The sequence below is a fragment of the Gymnoscopelus microlampas genome (genome assembly GCF_963454915.1).
Source record: "Gymnoscopelus microlampas genome assembly, chromosome: 1".
Lineage (NCBI taxonomy): Eukaryota > Metazoa > Chordata > Actinopteri > Myctophiformes > Myctophidae > Gymnoscopelus > Gymnoscopelus microlampas.
In genome coordinates this window covers 54,467,126-54,492,872 of record NC_139962.1, presented here as the reverse complement: position 1 = coordinate 54,492,872, position 25,747 = coordinate 54,467,126, and the positions used below count along the sequence as shown (strand labels likewise).

Below are 25,747 nucleotides of genomic sequence, written 5' to 3'. Positions count from 1 at the left end.
CTTTGTCGTTTTTTTTCATTCTTCTCATGCGTTTCATGCAGGGCATGTATGATTTCCACGCTGTGCCACTAGGGGCAGCAGCGGTCTACTGCCTACAGCTGCCTACAGCCCACAGCAGACAGCAAGAATATATTTGTTACTAGTATACTGTATATCCTCTCCAAACTGTACATACATTACTTTACACTTTTGTATTATGTTTTGACACTTGCTTTGGAAAATGTAAACGTATGTTTTATCATGCCAATAGCTCATTTGAATAGCAAAATTGTTTGTTTTGGGGTTTTTAGGCACTGTTTTTCCTAGAAAGACAGAGAAAGATCCTGTCTGTTGCTTACAGTACAAGATGTGACATTTATATTAAGCAAAATATTAAGCAAATAAAGTTAGATAGCATGATGCTGAGCTTAACATTAGTTTAATTTTAACGTCTTAATTGATAAAACGAGACGGGAAAATAAACGTATTTTTTCTCTTGCCAATAGCTCATTTGAATTGACAAATTGTATTTCTGTGGTGGTGGTTCAGTGGCACTATATATATATATATATATATATTTAATATATACTGGGGTCATACGTTCTGTGCTTTCTGTGTGTGCACTTATGCCGTGTGTCTCTTTCTTTGAGCGGGGGGGGGTCTATCAAGGCAGGCTATTTGTTCAGATGCAATTTCAGCGTGGCTATTAAATAGGCAAAAAAATCTGATCTACAAGCCCACAAAGAGTCGCGATGCAACTCTATCTTCTAACATTTTAGTCTATTTTTGGCAGAGAGAGAGAGAGAGAGAGAGAGAGAGAGAGAGAGAGAGAGAGAGAGACACACAGAGAGAGAGAGAGAGAGAGAGAGAGAGAAATTAATATAATATAGGCCTACTATATATACTTTACTCGTAACAGAGTAGGCTACTTCTACATTGCAGTATTGATATTTTTACTTAAGTAAACTGCAAACCAAAAAACTCTTCAACGACATGTGCTCCTTGTCCAGTCTATTCATCGCTAAACCGGTTATGTTAATTATCTCTCTCTCTCTATACAAAGACAAAGTCTCTTTTATCCAGATGCGCTCTCTCTCTCTGTCTCTCTGTACAAAGACAAGGTCTCTCTCTGAGAGAGAGAGAGAGAGAGAGAGAGAGAGAGAGAGAGAGAGAGAGAGAGAGAGAGATGCATCAAAGTAGGGGTTCTCAATCTTTTTCAGGCCATGACCCCCCAAAATAACCATATTGGGGACCCCCATTTTGCGTGTGCGGCTTTCATCATCAATTTAAAAATAAAGATGATCGGATCATCTGTGAAGCATTTTCATATACGCTGCTGTCTCGTTAAAACCAGCTGCGGGGGAATATTATCCAACACATCACCACGGTTAACGCTACGTTCATGTTTACTGCATTACATTTGTAACAACAGCATAATATTGGGTTGTGCAGGTGAGATTTCGAAAAATCTTCAGTGAATGCTTTTAGGGACTATGCCTAGGCCTACATAGAATGTGGAGGGAGAAGGGTACCAGCTGCACTTGTACCCCTTATTAACTGTAATATGCTCATTCCATGCAGCTCGGCAGAATGCGTGTGCGGCTTTAGTTTGATGAACATTGAACCTCATAATAACATCACTCCGTTCGCGACTACATACAGAACGTGTGTCGGCTCTGATGTTTATTAGACATATGGACCTCCGCTCAGGTCCTGGAATCCAGAGCCTTATGTCAAGACTTGGCTGCGAGCACATCGCACGGCAGAAAGTACAAAAACCAAAGTGGCACAGCCTGTCATGTCAGATAACCCCGACCCACTTTGGCAGTTTTTATAAGACAGGGGTTATTGGCGTCTTTTTGGTTTGTTTTATTTTATTTCCTCGTTTATACTTATTTCCTCCTCAATATTGTTTAAGAATTAATGTGCTATCCATGACATGCTGTCACCAGTTTACCAGTTCACTGTCTGTTATTTAATGATGATCGAATATTGGCTAAATGTTTACAATTTCTTCTGTCCAAACAATGAAAAGCACTAAGAAAAGGCAAGTGAGTCTCTCTTTAATTAAGCATGATGAGCCATGTGTTTTCCACAAAACAATTGAATATCATTGAATATAATTGCACCCTTGTCATACTACTATGTTATTAGCTTTCAGTAGGCCACCACAGGCACAGACAGTGCGTTTTAGCGCAGCGCGGCCTGGCGCAGCGCGGCGGAGTGGTTGCGTGCGGGGGGTCGGGGGGCTTTCGTGGGAGGGGGGACGGGTGGATCAGAGCTTAACCCTAAAACCGAAATAAAGTAACAAAAAAAAAACTCCAATCCGCTCAAGAACCTTGCTCCCCCACTTCCAAAATTAGCACTAGCCTACAACACTGGCCCAGTCTCTTGCCAAACCGGTTATGTTAATGATTATTCCAAATAAGCCAAGTGAGGAACTCTGCTATCAGGTTCCCCCTCCCCCCTACAGTACCTCTGTAGGCCTATCTCTTCTATCAAAGTATTTGTTCAGATACAAATTCAGAGCGGCCAATTTTGATATTTTTAATGCGCCTACATGAAGTTAGAGGGATGGGCAGAAATGGTGTAGGCCAGTGGTTTTCAACCTTATTCCCATCAAGGACCCCCAAATTGACACATATTAGCCCAGGGACCCCCATTTGAAAAGATATGCCAGGGACTCAACCATTTAGATTTCTTGGGCGTCCCAATCTACACTGTATCATCATCATCATCAGTGTTCATTTAACTCTGAGAGTGTACAAATGGAACCAAATGGACCCTGACAGGTCCATTTGGTTCCATTTGTACATTAAGAGTTACAGACACATAAGGGTCAATTTGGTTGCTAACTATTAATTTGGCTGGGGACCCCCTGGAACCCCCTCAAGGACCACTGGTGGTCCCCGGACCACTGGTTGAAAACCTCTGGTGTAGGCTATTTTCAACTGTTAATGGGTGTTTCTTTCTTCACAAATTAATTCTACTTTGTTGTACAACAGTGTCCCATAAAAGTAGCGAAAATAGCCGATCTACAAGCTCACAAAGTGTTGCATCATGATTTGAATTCCGACTGAAAACGCCACCCTTGCGTCTCCGTGTGTACAACCAAATACGCATCTTTCCTGCACCGATGACGCTTGGGGCTTTTACAGCGCTGCTCCTACACTACCACCGTCAGCAACAAGTGGACATGGAGTAAATGTACTTAGTTACTTTCACGTGCATATAAATGAGCCACGCGGTCTTATAAGAATGAAAACAAACGCCTCGCTGTTGGCCATGGATCACATGACGGTCGTCTGTTACGGTCATGGATGAACTCAAAATGTTACTTGAGTTCAATCAAAGTAAAAGTGCAAAAGTATTGGCAAATAAATGTTTGATAATAGCTGATCTACAAGCTCACAATGCGTCGCAATGCATTGTGAGCTTGTAGATCGGCCATTTTCAAATAGACTATATGAAATAGGGCAAATAATGTATGTTTTATAATGTCATGATTTATATCTGCAAAGTAACTAGTAACTAAAGCGTTCAAATAATGGTAGTGGAGTAAAAGTACAATATTTTCCTCTGAGATGTAGTGGAGTAGAAGTAAAAGTAAAAATAGCAGATCAGCATGCTTTTAGCGTGAGATTCGAACCCGGGTCGTAAAATCGCCGGACATCAGTTTTAACCGCTACACTAACTGGACTATTTCATTTATAGAGGAAAGAGGTAGAATCCTACTATACAGAAATTGATGCGAGAAAAAAACAACATATAAGACGTCTGTCTGTCTGTCTGTCTCTCCACGGACTTTTGAGACAGACAGACAGACAGACAGACAGACAGACAGACAGACAGACAGACAGACAGAAACCAATGTGTGTCTGAACATTTCTAAAATGACAGAGATGCGTTCCTGACTGCCCGACGCTGAACAGAAAACCCAATTTAAACGCTCTAAGCACACGTAATTATTGCTAGTTATTATTATTATTATTAATAATAATATAAGACATCTATCTGTCTGTCTGTCTGTCTGTCTGTCTGTCTGTCTGTCTGTCTGTCTGTCTGGCTGTCTGTCTGTCTGGCTGTCTGTCTGTCTGTCTGTCTGTCTGTCTGTCACAAAAAAAGTGACTCCAAAGCGGCACCTTGTGGTAGTATTTGGAACTTAAATTTACTGCAAAGCGGGTGAGGCAAATGAGTGAAGTGATACTCTTATGAAAAGCGACAAAGTCAATGGTCACCCACTGTATATGCGCTGCCACGTGGCCGCGGGCGCTACGTGGGCGTGGCGGCGGGCTAGACGCGAGGCCCTGCGTAGCAGGGCCGAGCTTCTAGTCTTTACAAATGTCTTCTAAAATCCTAACAGTTTTCTGAAAAATGTGTTTGTTGCTATAATGTTAAAGTTAAAAATGTTGTTTCAAAAAAACATATGTATTCAAAGATTTGCACAAATGTTCAAGATTTTTGAAAAATAGCAGATCTACAAGCTCGTAGCGCGGCACTCGTGCCGCGCTATGAGCTTGTAGATCTACTATTTTTGAATAGCCAAAGTATAAATGAATGGCATCTGTGTAATCTGAAATGACACAGATGCGTTACGCAGCCAAAAACAAAAGGAGATAATGAAAAAATGTAAAAGTCAAGTTCATATAATCAAAAGTTAAAAGCATGATGTTTCCCATATGATCCCTTTGAGACATCTGATGAAAGTTATATGGGAACGAATCATCCTTCTTGTCATTTTGATTCAATAATCTTTAAATGTTTTATATAAAGACGGGGGGAAAAAGAGCGCGTGGCGCCTCGTTCCTATAAAATCTTGGAGGGGAAAAGGAAAATAGTCTGTCAACAAACTATCACCACGGTCTACAAAAAAAGCACTTGGACCATAAACACACCTGTGAAGCAGATTTGTGACCAACAGTAATAACAGCCTGTGGCGTTACTGGGGAAGATCCCAGTTCTGAAATGTGTGTATGACTATGATGACAGCATTGTGTTGCTGAAAAATAGTATGCATGCCTAGCCTGGAAACCAGACGAACCTACCAGGGGGGAAAAAAAGAAATTGTCTGGCCATGCCAGGCTAATAATGCATGCCGACCAAGACCCTCGAAAAAGTAAAGAAAAAAGCACCCTACCTGACACTTTCCCGCCACACACACAGACGTCTCATTCTGTCCACATGGAGTCCCGTCGATCACTCTGTCTGCCTGTCGAACGTAGAACCTGAAGCCGATGGCCCTACAGTTCAGCTCACAGTGCTGGTCCCCAGGAACTGTAGACAACAACAACCAACACATAGTAGAAAAGGATGACTTCAAGTGCACATAAAGACTCGTCTAACCCATTCACAGAGTGCCGCGCTATGAGCTTGTAGATCTGCTATTTTTGAAAAATCGAGATTTTTTTTTTGCAAATCTTTGAATATATAATATATTTTTTAAAGCGAACATTTGTAACTCAAATCTTTGCTTCTGGGGGGTCTCTGGAACAAAACATTTTCAGATGGGGGTCCGCGGCCAAATACATATAATTTTGGGGGTCTTTGACATGAAAAGGTCTGAGAACCACTGAAACATAAGTTTTTCAGAAACCTGTTAAGATTTAGAAGATATTTGTAGAATCCCCAGAAGCAAGGATTTGAGTTACAAATGTAAAAAAATATATATATATTTTTTTTCAAACTAAATATTTGCAAAAATGTGCAGATCTACAAGCTAGAATGCAAATCTACAAGCTCATGAGCTAGGAGCTTGTAAATCTTCTATTTTTGAATAACCAAAGAAATAAAAAAATGACACAGATGCGTTCCCGGTCTTAAAGGACAACTTTGGTTTTTTACAACCAAGGTTTATATTTTAGCTTGTAATTAAAGTAAATAAATGATGAGTGTCATTTTTTTTCATTTACTGCTTTCTATAGTTTTAGCATTTTTTGAGATATTTTTTACAGTGGGCGGGGGCATTCTGTCCGGTGGCTAAATATGCCTTTTTTACACAATAAAAAAGGTCCGGCTGTCTGAGATGGCCAGATGTGAGTTATTGGGGGCTAGAAGAGCTACTGTAAATAATAATAAAGAAAACGCCGGGTTAATGTGTTAAAAAAATACATAGGGATGTCCGATATTATCGGCCTCCCGATATTATCGGCCGATATTATTACTGTATATGGTGTGTGTGATATGAAATTTGAGCTTACCCTAATCACAATAATCCCCGCATATATCGGTATCGGTTGATATCGGTATCGGTAATTAAGAGTTGGACAATATCGGTATATCGGTTATCGGTAAAAAAGCCAATATCGGACAACCCTAAAAATACATATTTAGCCACCGGACAGAATGCCCCCGCCCACTGTAAAAACACTGTAAAAACGATTGTGAAAATTGCTAAAACTATAGAAAGCAGTAAATTTAAATGTTTTAACACTCATCTTTTATTTACTTTAATTACAATCTAAAACATAAACATTGGTTGTAAAAAACCAAAGTTGTCCTTTAACACTTCCACCGCCAGAGGTTAATCTCATAATGTACTCACCAGTGCCAAGGTTTTATTGTTGTTTTTTGTTTTTTTCACTTCGCCATAGACCCCGTTAAAATCCTTAAGAATGCACGATGAACTGTTTGTAAACATCGTGCAGATGTCCCTGTGTCTACCAGTGAATACCACGTGTCAAACGGGGCATCCATGTTGTAGTTAGAACGGTTTATGTTAAACAGTGATGACCGAGGAGAAAAAACTACAAGGAAGAAAATGGAGTTTTAGTGTGCGCTTTAGAATGGAGGCCGACGGGATCGGCAAAACCGGATCGGAAATAGTTCCGTTTCCGGTGGTGTTACACTGAAATGGTCCGTGTCGCTAATTGAAAAAAATTAAATAAAAATCGAAAAAAAGGAAAAAGCACCCGGACCGTAGGGCTACGCTCTCGGCGCTTAACAGTTGGATTTAATGGACCGTAGGACTACGCTCTTGGCGGTTAATGTGTTAATGGGCTGAAGGCCTTACATATGTTCACATCAGAGTGTCTGATGATTGTTCCATTGTTGAGTTAGAAACTTTTTAGACAATGTTTTTGTATACTTTGTTAAGTATTGCCCACGTACATGTGGCCTTATGTGTTTACACTACTAGCACTGCCTGTCTGTTGTTGTTTGAACCCTGAGAGGAGTTCACCCAAACACGCAGATGGGCGATCAAAGTGGATGACCAGGCACAACACCCCCTGTAAAGGCGCAAATAATGGCTTTTATGTGAGGTATAGGTCAGACCCATTTTGTTGCTGGTTTGCACTGATGTTATGGCCAAAAGAACTATTTAGACCCCTATTTGTGACCTTTGACCTTGACCCAACCAACCCCAAAATCTAATCAGGTAATCTATTCTAGGGACTGATTGCCCAACTTTGCGGAAACTTTCAGGTCATCCGGTGAAGCCATTTTTCCCATTGAAAATCGGCAGGGTTCCAAAGCTTTGTGGGTCGAGGGGGTCAATGGTCCAAATGACACACATATTCCACAGAGACATGTTTTCCCAAATAGGAAGTCACAATGGTCTTTCATTTGGTTTGTATTGTCTTTTTTTTTTGTTAATGGTACAACAAGATACCAGGGTTGTGGCTCTTTCAACTTTGGGGGGTGGGAGGGGTAACGTACACTGTTTTTGTATGCTTTTGTCTCATTGGCCAGTATGTGAGTTGGACAATACCAATAAAGAAACCTTGAACAATGGCCTTTCATCTGGCAACATGACATGTGAACTTGAGAGGTCAAACTCATCGCCAAAGTGGATCAATTCCCCCCAAAAAAGCCAGAGGTCGCCCTGTGTGTTTGGTCTGTTTAAGTAGGGGGGAGGTGACTCATTCATGTTAACAATGAAACAATGCCTACATGAGCTGCTTTGATGGTTTGGATATTTAAAGCTCCAAACCGTAATTCACCTGGCAACTCATACTGTCAGCAGCAGTGGTGTAAAGTAACTAAGTCATTTACTCAAGTACTGTACTTAAATAAAATTTTGAGGTACTTTTACTTTACCAGAGTATTTCCAAATTTCAATACTTTTGCTTTTACTCCACTACATCTCTGAGGCGAATGTTGTGCTTTTACTCCACTACAATTATTTGAAAACTTTAGTTACTAGTTACTTTGCAGATATAAATAACTATATCATAAAACATACATTAACCACTTTAGCCCTATTTTAAACATAGGCTATTCGAAAATAGCCGATCTACAAGCTTACAATGCGTCGCGTTCCATCACATTCAAGGGCTTTTGGAGAGAAATGAGACAGACTCCATAGAGCACTGCAAAGTGTGTATATGTGTCTGTGTCCAGCTGATGCTCGTTGACGCTCGTTAATGTTATATACATCAAGGCAATTATGTTTTTGCACTCATTTTCGGTTTCGGACAAGAATGTTCCTTTTGGTCCTTAAAAAACGCCGCTTATCGATTAATGAATCGATTATTTGCATCCCTAGACACAGAGTGACATTGACTAACATCATAAGCCCTATTTTATACTTTATATACCATTATCCTATAATGACATGCAGGCCCAAAATAGGGATGCCAGGTTGTGAGTGGTTAACTGGATGGACTCGAGGCAGGCTGCCCGCCCCTGGTAATTTCAAAGTCTGGGGTTAAAGGGTTAAAGGTCACTGGGCCCCTCCCCCGCCAGGCCCCCTGCTGGGCCCTGCAACACCCTGCTGTCTGTGTCATCAGTGATTCATCAGTGACTCATCAGCCTCATCCTTGAAATCATGTCTTAAAAGCATTTGTATACATACAAACATTTACACAGCTTTGTTTTGCCTATTGTGTAATAGTCAATTCATCTGCTTTTGAACCCTGTTTAACCATAATATGGTTAAACAGGGTTCAAAAGCAGATGAACTGGCAGATGATAAGACATATTATGTCTTATATCATCTGTAAAGCCTTAGTAACTCTGTGCAGATGAGTCTATAGAAACGGGATAACCAAGAACGCAAAGCTCTCATTATGTATGTCCTTCGTCCTCGAAACTTCATCGCTGGTAAAGATAAGGTTTCCCTCGTTTTCCTGTATTTCATTTGTCTTATACATTTAGATGGGCTACATTTTATTATTGTGTACATGTACTGTGTGGTATCGTATATCGTATGTCGTGGTATACCTTTCTGCAAATATAATTTCACGTTTGGGACAATACATTCGTGACTCTGTACAGTTCAAATCCATGTTTTTTTCTAAAAGAAATTATCCCACGATTTGTGTTACCCATTTTTTCACCCAGTGCCAATTGCCTAAGCTGTAATCCTGGGCGCTACTCTCCCTCTGCCAGCCTGGGGAAAGCCCCGAACTGAGCTCATGCCTCCTTCAATGCATGAGGAGTGAGCAGGCCGCTTCTTATCACCTGACAGGGGGGGAGTTTCCCCGGTAGGACGTAGCGCGTGGAAGGAACACGTTATTCCAACCATTTCCTTTCCCCTCCATCAGGCGCCCCGGCTGACCAAGGGGAGGCAGTATAGAGACCAGGATTACTGCATGTTTTTTTGTGAGGGTACCTACCCTAGGGGACACGGGGAGAACATAACTCCACACAGAAAGGCCCTTTCACCAACCCCACCTGGGTAATGGGGCACTGAAGACGGGGAGGAGAGAACACGCCCCCAGCGCCCACAGCGTCCCCGGCGGGAGTCAAACCCAGGACCTTCTAGCTGTGAGGTGACAGCGCTACCGACTGTACCACCGTGCCAAATCCATGTTGAAGAGACATTCATGGAGCCGGTTGGTTTTCCTACCTTCATTGAAGGGCTCCCATTCATAGACTCGGCCCATGAACGGCTGGCTGTTGTAGGAAGAACACTGTACGGCCCGGATGGGTCTGCTGGACGGAGGACAGGCCTGAGGATGGAAAAGAAAGACGCGCGCACGCACGCACGCACGCACGCACGCACGCACGCACACACACACACACACACACACACACACACACACACACACACACACACACACACACACACACACACACACACACACACACACACACACACACACACACACACACACACACACACACACACACACACACACACACACACACACACACACACACACACACACACACACACACAGGAATGAGCACAGAGAAGCAATAACCTGTGGGTGGAAACCTTGTACGTCCAAAACTGCTATTTTTTTCAGGACATGACACAATTAGCTGTACATATTTTTCTTTTTGATTTTCTAACTGTTTATATGATGTTTTGCATAGTATTGTATACTGTATCTGTCTGTCATTCAATGTTTCGATGAATTGAGTACAAAGGACCCCAATGGAAACAAGTCATGGGTCTTAGCAGACCTTGTATTGAACTGTACTTTCCTGTGCTTTTTTTGTTTTTTGCAAACTGCTAATAAAGTATTAAATCAATTAATCAATCAAAGCTTGTGTTCAAATGCATCCAATGTAGTTATTATTTAGTCACAAGCTCTTGTTAATACTTTCCATTGGTTCAACATTTATAAAAACCCACACTCACACTTAAACCACTTTCACCTATTTCCGTTACTTTCGCATGACGATCTCATACAAACTAAGTAGGGCAATCATTTATGAAAAACAAAAACATAAAATATAGTTACAAGGTTTCTGCCCGACAGCAACGATACACTATATACTGTATATACACTGAGAGACAATAAAAAAAAGATCCAGCACTACTACAGATAGCTTGTCTATAACTATACACCTGGATCACATTTCATAATGCCATGCCCCATTGACTGACTGTCTGCTTTAACCCATTAAGACCCAGGAACGCATATACTGTGTCATTTTAGATCTTTAGCTATAACCATTATTTTGTACTTTAGGCTTTTCATAAATAGCAGATATACAGGTGCCGTGCTACAAGCTTGTAGATCTGCTATTTTTGCTAAATCTTGAACATTTTGTGCAAATCTTTGAACATTTTTAACTAAAATCTTTGCTTCTGGAGGTCCTTGCAACAAAATATTGTACAAATGTTCGCTTTTAAAAATATACATATTCTAAAATGTGCACACATTTTCACGATTTTTTTCAAAAATAGCAGATCTACAAGCTCATAGCGCGGCACTCGGTGCCGCGCTATGAGCTTGTATATCTGCTATTTTTTGAATAGCCAAAGCAATCTGAAAATGACACAGATACTTTCCCGGTCTAAATGGCTTAACCTCGTTGGATACTTTTCCCTTTTTTCTCCCTCATGGTTGTAGTCCAGCCAAGACCAGATTCTGTGGAGCTCGATTCCACTATTTATGATGACAGGCCAATAAAAGACCTTCATCCAAATCCATGCTCTGTCTAAAAAAGGTCCCCCAGCCAACATTACTTTGTCTTCAGTCTCTATCTATTACATAACCGTGATGATAATGTGTTGGGGAAGCGTTGCTAATTTAAAGGGATAGTTCGGCCCAAAAATAACTTTTTTTTCCTATTGATTAGTCAGCCCATGGAGACTTGATTTCATGGATATTTTTTAGTTTTTGTCGCATTCCTAAGCCAATAATTTTATGACCAGTGGACCGGTAGGCAGCGGTTCCGGTAGGAAACTCTTTGTGTGTCCTACCGGAACCGCTCATCAAATTATTGGCTTAGGAATGTGAAAAAAATAATAATAATCCACAAATTGAAGTCTCCATTGGGTGAGTTAGATAGAAAACAAAGTACTTTTGGGGGTGATCTATCCCTTTAAGTGTTACGCGTATTTCTTGCCAAGAACATTTTTTACACATACCCGGAATGTGTCCTCTGCATATAACCCATCCTAACAAGTAGGCAGCTGTTCTCAAGCCATCGGTTTGATGACTTAAATATAAAACACACACATACCCATGTCATAACATAACCCCATGTCAGTACCTGCCTGCTCAGGACAGCTAACTCAGTAGCAATGCAATACCAATCTGTCAATGTGAATTCAGAATCCTTTTACTGTACATTTTTTTTGCGTTAAGTTGCGTGCGTTGGCGAGGGTCTTACATCGATGTTGCAGATCTTGTACTGGACGGGCTCCCCCGCACAGGAGGAGCTGGGCAGAGGATTGTACGGTCTCTCAGAGTGCTGCTGCTGCTGAGCTCCAGACGGCTGCTGTTGGCCGCCGCCCGTGTACAGATCCTGGTGCTGCTGGGTCTGATGGGGCTGGAGGGCCGAGCCCGGCTGGTAGAGAGAGGCCCAGACCGGGTTGGGTTTGGTCTGGGACGCTCTGCCGGGGGGCTGTTGCTGGTAGTGGGGCCTGCCGTAGTAAGCGGGGTTGTTGTTAGAGACTTGTTCCCGGTTGTGTGACCTGTGAGTAGGGGTGTGTGGGGAAAAAACAATCAATTCATACTCGTATTACTCACGATTCTTATGTTGGACGAATCAGAATCGATTCTCATTTTCCAAAAATCTTTTTTTTTTATGAGAAATGAGACCATGTTGTCTTGGATTTACCTTTGTGTGTTTACATTATTATCAGTTGATAAAACCTTTCCAATTATAAAAGCTACATAAATGTGCTCTGCTTTCATGCCAGCAGACTGGAGTAGATCCTGAAATCCTATGTTTTGAATCGAGAATCGTTTTGAATAGAGAAAAAATAATCGATTTAGTCGAAAAAGGTTTTTTAAAGGACAACTTTGTTTTTTTACAACCAATGTTTATGTTTTAGATTGTAATTAAAGTAAATAAAAGATGAGTGTTAAAAATTTCAAATTTACTGCTTTCTATAGTTTTAGCAATTTTCACAATCTTTTTTACAGTGTTTTCACAGTGGGCGGGGGCATTCTGTCCGGTGGCTAAATATGTCTTTTTTTAACACATTAACCCGGCGTTTTCTTTATTATTATTTACAGTAGCTCTTCTAGCCCCCAATAACTCACATCTGGCCATCTCAGACAGCAGGACCTTTTTTATTGTGTAAAAAAGGCATATTTAGCCACCGGACAGAATGCCCCCGCCCACTGTAAAAAATATCGCAAAAAATGCTAAAACTATAGAAAGCAGTAAATGAAAAAAAAATTACACTCATCATTTATTTACTTTAATTACAAGCTAAAATATAAACCTTGGTTGTAAAAAAACAAAGTTGTCCTTTAAATCGAGAATCGTTTGTTTTGAAAAAAAAAAAAAAAAAATCGACGAAAATCGTCAAAAAATCTGAATCGTGACCCCAAGAATCGGAAATCGAATCGTGAGATACAGTAGCAGACGATTCACAGCCCTACCTGTGAGCACCGTGGTGGGCTCTGGAAGTGGTGTGTTGGTGGTGCTGGTGGTAGCGATCGGCCGCCGGGGAACGCTTCTGTCGGTGGGAAGTCGCCGCCGCAGTGCCGGGGCTCTGCTGCTGGCCCGTGTCCGTCTGCAGCGGAGCCACGTAAGGCATCCTCCCGTAGCCGTACCGGCCCGGGGTGATGTGGCTCACCCTCCTGAAAGACATGAAGACACACACCAATGAAACACAGCGGGAACGCAAGCCGAGGGAAGATGGGACGACTTCCTGATGGGAGGGGTGAAGGGGGGGGGGGGGGGGGTCATTGATAACTGGGGCGGACGATGAAGGTCACATTCCCCAAATTAAAGAAGAAGGAAGTCCGCACACTGTTCTCAAGCTCCAAGAAACTCACTTTTTATTTTTGCAACGTTTCGACCATCTAGGTCTTCATCAGGCAAATATTGACACAATCTTCTCTTTGAAATTCCCCAAATTGACAGGGAAAGTCGGAACGAAGATAGCTTCAACTGAACACATCACGAGTTTACAGGTGTAAAAGAAAACGATCTTAGCTCCCCTCCCTCAGCACTGTCGATGTGTGAAGGCTCTGTAATACCAAGTCACTTTAACACAGCCACTAAGTGGCAGTAGAACAATTAGAACATAATGGTTGCATTGGGACAAGCTCTCGGGTCCAGTATGAACGCGTGTGTAACTTTATATAAGTGTGAAGCAAGGCGCTGATGAAAAGGAAAAAAACGCACCTGTGCTGCCCAGTGAACTTTTCCTGGGAAAACAAATTAAAAGCAAAGAGCCCTTCAGCTAAACGTCATCTCTTGACTGAAGCAAACATTAAGGGCGGACCATGGGGAACGGACCCCTCCTTTAAATGCACACGACTCCTCGAGAAGAGAAGCACTCGGACCTTGGCGTTGGCGGCACAACGCTGGGAGCCTTTGTTGTTATTTTGGCCGCTTGAAACGTATTCCCCGCAACCTCCCATTACTCAGCTGTCAAAGCTGTTTGTTTAAGGGGCTTCTTAGCTAAAGCGCACAGGAAGCAAAGCGGCAGACCTGCCAAGCTGCCAGCCGAGCCATTGACTCCGTCTATGAAAGAGTGGGTTTCCACTGGAGGGCAGTCAAATAGCCCACAGAGAGGTTCTCCCCAGGCACTTTCAAAGTCACTTTTTAGTAGAGACGACTACTCAGCATGCAGCACAGTTGCAGAGGCCGCTCTACAGAGTTCTCAGATTCAAACCCAGATGGGGGTTTGAATCTGGGGCGTGTAAGATATTGCAAAAATGTCAACATTGTGACTGTGAGATCAATTAAGATAATTAGATTTGGAGCTTGAAAAAATATATACACTATGTAGCAAAGGGGTTGGTGTGGTTTTGTGATACTACTGTATGCTACAACCTGTTGAAAGTTGAAATGGAACATTTTCCTTTAAGCAATCAATCTAATGACAATGTTTGCACTTTTGCATACGATCAAATGCGACTCAATCTGACACGCAACTTCATCGAAGTGTCTTGATCAAGGTCACATCTGTGTGTCATTTTAAGATTTCTTTGGCTATTCGAAAATAGCAGATCTACAAGCTCATAGCGTGGCACAGAGTGCCGCGCTATGAGCTTGTAGATCTGCTATTTTTGAAAAATCGTGAAAATGGGTGCAAATCTCTGAATATATATATTTTAAAGCAAACAATTGTAAAATATTTTTGTTCCAGGGACCCCCAGAAGCAAAGATTTGAGTTACAAATGTTCGCTTTAAAAATATATATTAAAAGATTTGCACAAATGTTCACGATTTCACTCTGTGGCACACTATGAGCTTGTATATCTGCTATTTCTGAATAGCCAAAGAAATCTAAAATGACAGAGATGCGTTCCCGGATTGAATGGGTTAAAAAATGCGAGAGTATTACTCATTAAAGGAGTAGTTCACCCCAAAACTGACCTATTTTCTATCAATTACACACACCATGAAGCCTTAAATTCATGGCGATGTTTTAGTTTTTGTCGCATTCCTAAGCCAATAGTTTCAAGACCGTGTGTATTTCCGGTAGGAGACAGAAAGAGTCTCCTTTGTGTCTCCTACCGGATACATTAGCCTGTAGGGGACGGTAATCAAATTATTGGCTTAGGAATGCGACAAAAACAAAAAAAATCTCCATGAATTCAAGGCTTCATGGGGTGTGAAATTGATAGAAATAAGTCCTTTTTTAGAGTGAACTCCCTTAACCCATTAAGACCTTAAACGCATCTGCGCGTCATTTTTAGATTTGAGCTAAAAAGCATTATTTTGCACTTTGGCTATTCAAAAATAGCAGATCTACAAGCTCATAGCGCGGCACCGAGTGCCGCGCTACGAGCTTGTAGGTCTGCTATTTTTGAAAAATCAAGAAAATGTGTGCAAATCTTGAATATATATATATACTTTAAAGCGAACATTTTTAACTCAAACCTTTGCTTCTCGGGGTTCCTGGAACAACATATTTTGAGATGGGGGTCCGCGGCCAAATACATATAATGTTGGGGGTCCATGACATGAAAAAGTTTGAGAACCGCTGACATAGCAACATGAGTTTTTAACCCTTGCAGAATTGGAACCTCAGGCCTTAATGGGTGTGTGACTTAGTGTGACGTGGCAGTGCGGTACCAACCTGCGCCCCGCGGGCTGAGTCTCCCTCTCCCTCTGAGGAGGATTCCTCGTCTCTCCTCCACGACCGGCGCCGCTGCTGCCGTTGGAATACGAGGAATGATGACGGGTCATCGTGTCCCGGTGCAGAGGGACCGTATGGGTCACGTCCCCCCGGTGCAGAGGGACCGTAGGCCGCAGCGCTGACACCACGTGGTGGTGGCCCCCCCCCGGATGCTGCTGCTGCTGGGGGGGGTGCAGGCCTCCTCCTCCGGCCCCGGGCCTGGAGGAGGAGGAGGAGGAGGGGTAGTTGGACAGGGACGGCGCCGCGTACGCGGGCAGGCAGGGTCTGCTCTGCTCCTGCACGCCTCCTCCGCAGGTACGCGAGCAGGTCGTCCAGGGAGTCCAGGTGCCCCAGGAGCCCTGAACCCCTCCTCCTCCTCCTCCTCCTCCTCCTCCTCCATGCTGGGGCTCTGCTGCCCTCTGAGGAACCTGTGTGAGAGAGGACGACACCAGAAGCTCAGGGGTTAATAGGGGAAGTACACAGCACACACAGAAAATCGCAATTATTTTTTGCGTGATCCGTCATAATCGTTTCCACGTTGAAAATGTTTCAAATATATAAAAAAAAAAAGCAGAAATAGCTGATCTACAAGCTTACGGTCAATCATTTGTTTGTATATCTATTATTATTTGTCATATCTGCCCTGTAGATTCTTGATTACGAAGCCTAAAAGGCAAACAGAAATAAAATGTGTATTCATATATTCCAATGTTGAATGACAAACACACAATTAAATCGTTAATCGCAATTATTTCAGTGACAATTAATCGTCAACTTAAATGTGTAATCATGACAGCCCTGCACACAGAATGTGGAAATGCTACAGAGACAATGAGGGGGGGGGGGGTGGGGTATCAAGACCGGGTGGAAGAGCGCTCTCTCAGTGAGGCCCACCTTCCACTCCGCCTCAAGTCAGTGACCTCATCCCATCAACATGAGCCTCCTGGCCCCCCCTCACTGTTTATGAAACGGACCTCTGTTCATGCCTAGAAAGCTCCGATCTGGCTGATTAGTGGGTGTCTGCGAGTGGCCCGTCCCCCTATTGGCTACCTGCTGTTGACCCCATCCGTGTGCGTGTGCGTGTGTGTGTGTGTGTGTGTGTGCGTGTGCGTGTGTGCATCGGTTAAAGCAAAATAAAATCTCATGACTGAAACATTCTGTCAGGCCAAGTCCTAATGTGTGATTTGTGAAAGAGCACTTGAAGCTCAAAATGAGAGTGAATACCAAAAGAAGAATATTGCAGGTGGTTGGGCAATTTTTTTGGGGGGAGGGGGGGACGCTACAGTTGTGTTACTCATTCCACGAATGCACGATCCTTACAAGTTGTACCTCGTTGTAAAGGTGATCAATCAGGCTTGCCAATGATATAAAATACAACACCAATTGGTATTATTCAGACCGAAATAACATTTACATTTAATTACTTCAGGAGTTCATCTGAGACCATTAGAGTTTATGGAAAATCTATTGCAAGTTTGACCACTTCAAATCGTTACGGACCACTTCAAGTCTTTAATCTTAAAATAATTAATCACGCTTGTCGATCAGCTATTTAACAGGTTTCTGAAAAACGTATGTTGCTAAAATATCAGTGGTGCTCAAACCTTTTCATGTCAAGGACCCCCAAAATTACAGTATATGTATTTGGCCGCCGACCCCATCCCAAAATATTTAGTTCCAGTGACCCCCCAGAAGCAAAGATTTGAGTTACAAATGTTCGCTTTAAAAAATATATATTCCATGATTTTCATAAATTTTCACTATATATATTTTTTTCCCCAGATCTACAAGCTCATAGCGCGGCACTCTGTGCTGCGCTATGAGCTTGCATATCTGCTATTTTTGAATAGCCCAAAGTATAAAATAATGTTCCTGGACTGAATGGGTTAACAGCAACCACTGCTCTTTCTAGTCTGACGAGCCTGCCAAGCCCTGCAACCACCAGTCAACAGTGTGCCAGCCATGACGGGGGATATTTAACCCACGGAGCTGCGATGGAAATCCTGCTCTTTAAGAAGCACTTTGTCTCCATTCACCGTGACCTCCCCGCCGCTCCGCTAGCACATGGGGGACGTAGTAAAATGCTCAGCTTGCCTTGGACTTTAAGCGAATGGTAAGAGAATACGGAAGCACCGGGGAGGGAGGGAGGGAGGGAGGGGTGTGGAGTTAGTTGGCAGCTGGCATCTCCTTGCTGTCAGTGTCCGGCACTGAGCTATTCAGAGAGAGAGAGGCCTCAGACCGTCCTCACACACTCCTCCCTCTCTCTACACACTATCCTCCTCCTTTGTAACTCAACGCCACTGTCATCTCCCGGTGGGGTCAGTCCCGGGTCACACAGCTGGACCCCTGTGGTCTGTGGAAACCACAGACCTATAACCAAACCCCAACCTAGACCCACAAAGCTTAATCCATTAAGACCTGAGGCCAATTCTACATAATGTCTTCTAAATCCTAACTGTTTTTATTGAAAAAACGTATGTTACCCCCCAGAATTATTATGTATTTGGCCGTGGACCCCCATCTCAAAATATTAGAAGAAGCAAATGTTTGAGTTAAAAATGCACACATTTTCACGATTTAAAAAAACCCCGCAGATCTACAAGCTCATAGCGCGGCACTCTGTGCCACGCTATGAGCTTGTAGATCTGCTATTTTAAAATAGCCAAAGAAATCTAAATTGAGTCTGACACAGATGCTTTCCCGGTCTTGACGGATTAATCATCAGTGTTAATTTAACTCTGAAGGTGCAAATGTAACCAAATGGACCTGACGCCCAGGTCCATTCTGTTACATTTGTACACTCTGGGGAGTTACAAATGGATACATTAACAATTTAACTGTGCATTCTCTCTTCCAAGAAATAATGCCCCCCCCCCACCCAGCCCGGAACGCCCTGGCCCACAAATCACCCAGTACCAGTGTTGATTTCGTGACGAAAAATGTTCGTTGTCTACCTTTTTTCACTGACGAAAACTAATTAAAAACGAAATAAAAACTAAGCTATGGTGACTAAAACTAAGAGTAAATATACTGACAATTTTGTCAACAAATAAAAACTAGACTAAAATGTTAGTGAGGGACAAGTGGAGAAGAGATCCAGTAGAACTAAAAGACAAGTCATTTTATGTTCGGTTGCGCTCAGGTGTTGTGCTCTGAAAATAGCAGATCTACAAGCTCACAACGCGTCGCAGCGCGACGCGTTGTGAGCTTGTAGATTGGCTATTTTCAACATGCAACCAAGTGCAAAGTCAGCCATTACGACGCCATCAAGGCACGACTAAAATACATTTCAGTCGACTAAATTAACTGTAGATTTAGTCGACTATAATCTCATGATATCTAGTCGATTAAAACTAGACAAAAAATAAAACATTTCACATGACTAAAATATGACAAAATCAACACTGCGCAGTACCAACCGCCCAAAATGGCAGAGGACCGAGGTTCGGCCCCGTCAGTTAGATCCTTTCCGAGTAAATTCATCTTAGGCCATGATCGTTTCTGTGTCTGTCTTTGGACTCTTCACTACACTACTCCCTGGACACAGGTCTTTCTTTCACCGCACGGTGGGGGGTTTGGAGGACAGGGGTCTGCTGACAGCTGGCACGACCCCTCCTGTGATCAACGGGGCTTTTCACGTTGCGGACAGATTTACACCCGGGGTGGGTCGGGTTGCTCTCTCTCCGGTGACGTTCTCCCCCCCCCCCTGGTGACTGCATATTTACATGTACTGGGATATAGGCCGAATGAGTTCCATTTACAATTGAGGCATTTATATCCAGCATAATCCCGAGCGATGTACAGTAAGCAAGGTAGACACGAGGTAATAAGTCAAATGCATTGAAATAGTAATCTAGGCAGTAAACCAAGAACCTATCATCAGTCCAAACAGTATAATATCAATGAATAAATAATCTGTACATTGAAACAATACACACTATAGCAGTGGTTTTCAACCAGTGGTCCGGGGACCACCAGTGGTCCTTGAGGGGGTTCCAGGGGGTCCCCAGACAAATTAATAGTTAGGAACCAAATGGACCCTTATGTGTCTGTAACTCTGAGAGTGTACAGATGGGACCAAATGGACCCTCACGGGTCCATTTGGTCCCATTTGTACACTCTCAGAGTTAAATGAACACTAATGATGGTGATACAGTGTAGATTGGGACCCCCAATAAACCTAAATGGTTGAGTCCCTGGCATATCTTTTCAAATGGGGGTCCGTGGGCTAATATGTGTCAATTTGGGGGTCCTTGACGCGTAAAAGGTTGAAAACCACTGCACTATAGGATACCTGGTCAACACATTAACCTGGCATCTGTACATAACATGCTATCTAAATGACATTTTAACCTTTTGCAGAAGCCTACAAGGTCGCCGAGGCTAGGGCAAGTGCTACGAACAGGCTAAGGTGGAGTCTGAAGAGGTGAGTCAGATTATGGCGGAAGATTGCAGTTCTAACTGCAATGGGGAGTTTGTTCCACAGTTTGGGAGTGTTGTCCCGGGTGTTTTAGGGAAGGTTCTGACAGCTTCCCTGACAGATTCGATGATTATAGTTGGACAGTGGTGGAAAAGGTATTCACGTTTTTCACTTAAGTAAAAGTATCAATACTGAAATGTAGAAGTACTCTGTTACAGGTATAAGTCCGGCATTCGAGTAAAAGTACAAAAGTGTTGGTATCAAAATATACTTAAAGTACCAAGTATATGAACTTGGTACTCTTGAACTCTTTCTCATGCTATACAACAAAAATGTGGAATGCCCTACCTAGAGGAGTAAAGGAGTGTAAAACCCTACTCACTTTCAAAACTGCCCTAAAGAATCACCTTCAGGAGGCTGCAATTCCAAACTGGCCCCTGTCAAAGTCTTAACCTACCGCCCCCCCCCCCCCCTCCTCCTAAAACTGGCTATTGTACATATTTCTTGCTTTTCATACCAGTAACCTGTAAGCTGATTGTATGACGTTCTGCATAGTAGTGTATATTTGTATGTCTTCTTAAATGTCATCATGATTTGAGTGCGCAGGGATCTCATTTTAAATAAGCCAAGTGCTTTTATGAGCGATCCAGTTTAGAGGACGTTGTATTGTGAATTGTACTTCCATGTACTTTTACCATGTCTTTCTAAATAAAGTATTCAATCCATCAATCAATCAAACCAAAAGTAAAAGTACTCATTATGCAGAATGTCCCATTTGTCAAGTTTTCAAATGAATAAAATGTCTAATGTCTTTTGAAAATAGCAGATCTACAAGCTCACAATGTGTCGCATCGGGACACATTGTGAGCTTGTAGATTGTCTATTTTCAAATGGCCGAAATGTGTATGGGGTGAAGTGGTTAATGTATGTTTTGTAACAATAATCAAAATCTACAAAGTAACTAGTAACTAAAGTTTTCAAATAATTGTAGTGGAGTAAAAGTACAATATTCGCCTCTCTGAGATGTAGTGGAGTAGAAGTAAACGATAAACGATGTATTGTTGTCATTCCTCACAAAACATGGCGCTGGCACTTCTCAAAATGTTCCCGCCGTAGGGGGGCCATCAATTAGCTCAGCTAAAGACCCCCCATACACAGCACACTGTATATGGAGTCACACATTCCATGCAGCTTGTGCCAACCGTGGCCTGGAACGGGCTAGAAGAGGAGACCCCTCACTCCTCACGCCTCCAAACAGTCCAGGGAGGTCTATCTATCTATCGCTGTGAGCCTGGGGATGTCAAACACTCCATGGGTGTTACAACGCAGACAGCTTTTCTCTCTCTCTCTCTCTCCGGCTAACCAACCACCCACACACACAGTGGTGGAAAAAGTGCTTAGATGTTTTACTTAAGTAAAAGTACCAATACTGCCATGTAGAAATACTCTGTTACAAAGTAAAAGTCCGGAACTCAAAATGTACTTGAGTAAAAGTGCATATTGGTATCAAAAATGTACTTAAAGTACCAAAAGTAAAAGGACTCGTTATGCAGAAGGTCCCATTTCACAAGTTTTCAAAATTATAAAATGCATAAAGATCCTTTGAAAATAGCTGATCTACAAGCTCACAACGCATGAGCTTGTAGATCGGCTATTTTCAAATTGCCAAAGTTTAAATAGGGCTGAAGTGGTTTTGTAATAATAATCAAAATCTACAAAGTAACTGAAGTTTGCAAATAATTGTAGTGGAGTAAAAGTACAATATTTGCCTCTGAGATGTAGTGGAGTAGAAGTAAAAGTATTGCAAATTGGAAATACTCAAGTACAATTTCGAGGTACTTTTACTTTAGTGAAGTACAGTACTTGAGTACATGTTCTTAGTTACTTTCCACCACTGCCCACACACATGTACGCACGTGCAGTGTCGCGCACACACACACACACACACACACACACACACACACACACACACACACACACACACACACACACACACACACACACACACACACACACACACACACACACACACACACACACACACAAAACTGCTCACCTTCCTGTGGTCTGTGGACAGTTGGCAGACCAGGGGGTCGGCCCAGAGCAACAGGAGAAGTGGAGAAACTCTGCAGACAAAATATGCAACTGGTTTAGAGAAGTTTCAGGTGATAGTTGTTTATGCATTTTCATATAAAGTTGATAATGTTAAAGAAGATACACAGAGAGACACAGAGAGGGACAAACGTCATGATGCACATGCTTACCTCAGAATCCACACACAGGCTTCGCTCATAGCGTACTGACTGTTACAGTTGGGAGTGTCTGTGCAAAGGAGAGAGGTTTGCATCATCAACACAGCATTCAGTAAGCAAAGACGTTTTTAAAGGAGTAGCTCACCCCAAAAATGACTTATTTTCAATCAATTACAAATCCCATGAAGCCTTGAATTCATAGAGAGATTTGTTTTGTTTGCATTCCTTATAGGCAATAAATTGATGAGGAGAGTCTCCTACTGACCGCTTGATCATCAGCACAAGTATTGTAAATGCAAGGCTTCATGGGGTGTGTAATTGATAACAAAAAAAAAAAGTACTACTCCTTTAAAAACTGCCTGTTGCAGCCTGTACATCCGTTGTCTTTGGGTCTATCCTACAGAGCCCTGACTAAGGGTCTCCTCCTAAAAGACCCCTGGCTAAGAGGGGGGAAATGACTGCTGCCCACTTGACCATGTGACTTGACCTCTTGACCTCTTGGTCCCTAATGAGCGATGCCCCCTGCTGAAATGTGACACCTCCCTTGTGAGACAGAGCTCTGAAGTCTGTGACACCCCCCTTATGATGGTGGTTCTCAACCTGGGGGTCGGGACCCCCAGAGGGGCTCCCCACATGACTTTTGGGGGGGGGTCCGCAGATTACAGTAAGTGACAATGTAAGGTAATACCTAACAAAAAAAAAGAATTGAAAAAAGACCAAAAACTGGTCAAACATTGTCTGGCCAAATTGTCAAATAATATTAGAAAGAGGAAAATATTGTGAAAATAGCCGATCTACAAGCTCACAACCTCGCGTTGCGAGGCGTTGTGAGCTTGTAGATCTGCTATTTTCACAATATTTATCTGTGGAACTGAGTCAAACTAAATGTAATGCCTACAATTCCAAGTGCTTGTCAGGGTGGGGGTCCCCAGTTCAAATATGATTATATTGGGGGGTCCCCAGTTCAAATATGATTATTTTGGGGGGTCCCCCCCAGTTCAAATATGATTATTTTTGGGGGGTCCCCAGTTCAAATATCATTATTTTGGGGGGTCGCGGGCTGAAAAGGTTGAGAACCACTGCCTTATTAGAAAGAGCTCTGTAGTGACCCCCCCCCCCTTATGAGAAAGAGCTCTGAAGTCTGTGAAGCAGACACTTTCACTCTATTAGCCTACACCACACTGCTGTGTGCAGTGGTGGAAAAAAAGTACTCACATTTTGTTTTACTTAATTAAAAGTATAAATACTGCAATGTAGAAATACTCTGTTCAAAATGTACTTACTTTACTTAAAAGTACAGAAGTATTGGTATCAAAATGTACTTACTTTACTTAAAAGTACAGAAGTATTGGTATCAAAATGTACTTAAAGTACCAAAAGTAGAGAGTAGCCTACTCATTATGCAGAAGGTCCCATTTCACAAGTCAAATTGAATTATGTATGTATGTTCAAATGTATACAATGTATACAAATATTTTTGAAAACAGCAGATCTACAAGCTCACAACAATGCGTCACATCGTGAGGCATTGTGAGCTTGTAGATCTGCTGTTTTCAAATGTCCAAAATGTATAAATTAGGACTGAAGTGGTTAATGTATGTTTTATAATAATAATCAAAATCTACAAAGTAACTAGTAACGTTTTCAAATAATTGTAGTGGAGTAAAGGTACACTATTAGAAGTACAGTACTTGAGTAAATGTACTTAGTTACTTTACACCACTGCTCCTGCGTTCCCCCAGAATAAAGCTCATTATTGCTGATTGGAAACAGCAGGTCGAACATTCACTGTTGCAACAACATGATAGTGAGTCATTTGATGGACCGACGAGCTGAAGTCACATTAATATAAACACTTTACAAAAACATACAATGCCTTAATGTTGAATTTGACTGTGAAATAAATAAAACAAAACGAGAAAAAAAAATAACAAAAATGATTTAGTTGTAATAAAATTCAATAAAAATTACCCGCCCCGTCTACACTTGCACAATAACTTTATTTCGTTGTAAAATAATAACATAAAATAGAATAAAATACAAATAAATAGCCTATATAATTACCTTTCGTCAAGTGACGGCTGAGCTGAAACACTTTGAAACAGTGAATGTTCTCCTTTGCTGGGGTTTGATCACCAACAGACGCACCAGGTGGAAGAATAATAATATGTCGATAATAATCCAAGTGAACCAAAGAACACGATTAAATCCACGTGGAGTTGAAACACACAGTAAAGTTGAATAAATCCGTATCAGACGTTTTTCCAGGTTATATTCCAGTGTTGTGTGGACATCTGGTCATTATTGTAAGTCCCTTTAGTTGTCCTGTCCTGTTCTCTCTCAGCGTCCCACAGCCTAAACCCTGGTCCCTGTTTTACGCACAGACTAGACAGTCTAGTAGTGACCTAGAGCCATTGCTGCAGCACAGCAGCGCCACTCACTGCATGCGCCCCCGTGCGCGCGCTCCTCGTCTGTGCGCGCCGTGCGTGTGCTGGTACACTGAAAAAGAGAGTTGCAGGCTACTATAATAAATTATAATAATAATAATACACGGTGTAACATTTCAATACTTTTACTTCTACTCCATCTCAGAGGCAAATACTTTTACTCCACTACAATTATGTGAAAACTGTATTTACTAGTTACTTTGTAGATGTGGATTATTATTACAAAACATACATTAACCACTTCAGCCCAATACATTTTGGCCATTTGAAAATAGAAGATCTACAAGCTCACAAATGAGTTGCAATGCGACGCATTGTGAGCTTTTTATACGTTTTAAATACTTTTACTCAAGACACTTTTACAAAATTGGAAGGAAAGGTAGCCTACTATTAGACTATTATAGTAGGCTAAACAACAAGTTAAAAAAAGAAAGAGAAAAAGAAAGAAAACAAATATACTGTCAAGTGGCAAAGCTATGGGGAGAGAGAATGAGAGAGAGAGGGAGAAAATGAGAGAAAGGGAGGGAAAGAGAGAGGGGGGGGGGCGAGAGAGAGGGAGGGAGAGAAAGAGAGAGAGGGGGGGCGAGCGAGAGAATGAGAGAGAGGGAGGGAGAGAGAGAGAGAGAGAGAGAGAGAGAGAGAGAGAGAGAGAGAGAGAGAGAGAGAGAGAGAGAGAGAGAGAGAGAGAGAGAGAGAGAGAGAGAGAGGGAGGGAG

General features: G+C 42.2%; 1 protein-coding gene across 1 annotated transcript in view; it reads right to left on the bottom strand.

The window, feature by feature from the left end:
• thsd4 (thrombospondin type 1 domain containing 4) overlaps positions 1-16,013 on the bottom strand; it is a 122,097-nt gene extending 106,084 nt beyond the window's left edge. Inside the window, exons 1-5 of the mRNA XM_084075402.1 lie at positions 15,875-16,013; positions 13,218-13,418; positions 11,995-12,298; positions 9,770-9,872; positions 5,117-5,253 (exon numbers count right to left, since the gene is read on the bottom strand). Of these exons, the coding sequence (XP_083931528.1) occupies positions 5,117-5,253; positions 9,770-9,872; positions 11,995-12,298; positions 13,218-13,418; positions 15,875-15,984 (855 nt within the window). The 5' untranslated portion in view covers positions 15,985-16,013. The remainder of the gene's footprint in view (positions 1-5,116; positions 5,254-9,769; positions 9,873-11,994; positions 12,299-13,217; positions 13,419-15,874) is intronic.
• Positions 16,014-25,747: the final 9,734 nt, after the last annotated feature.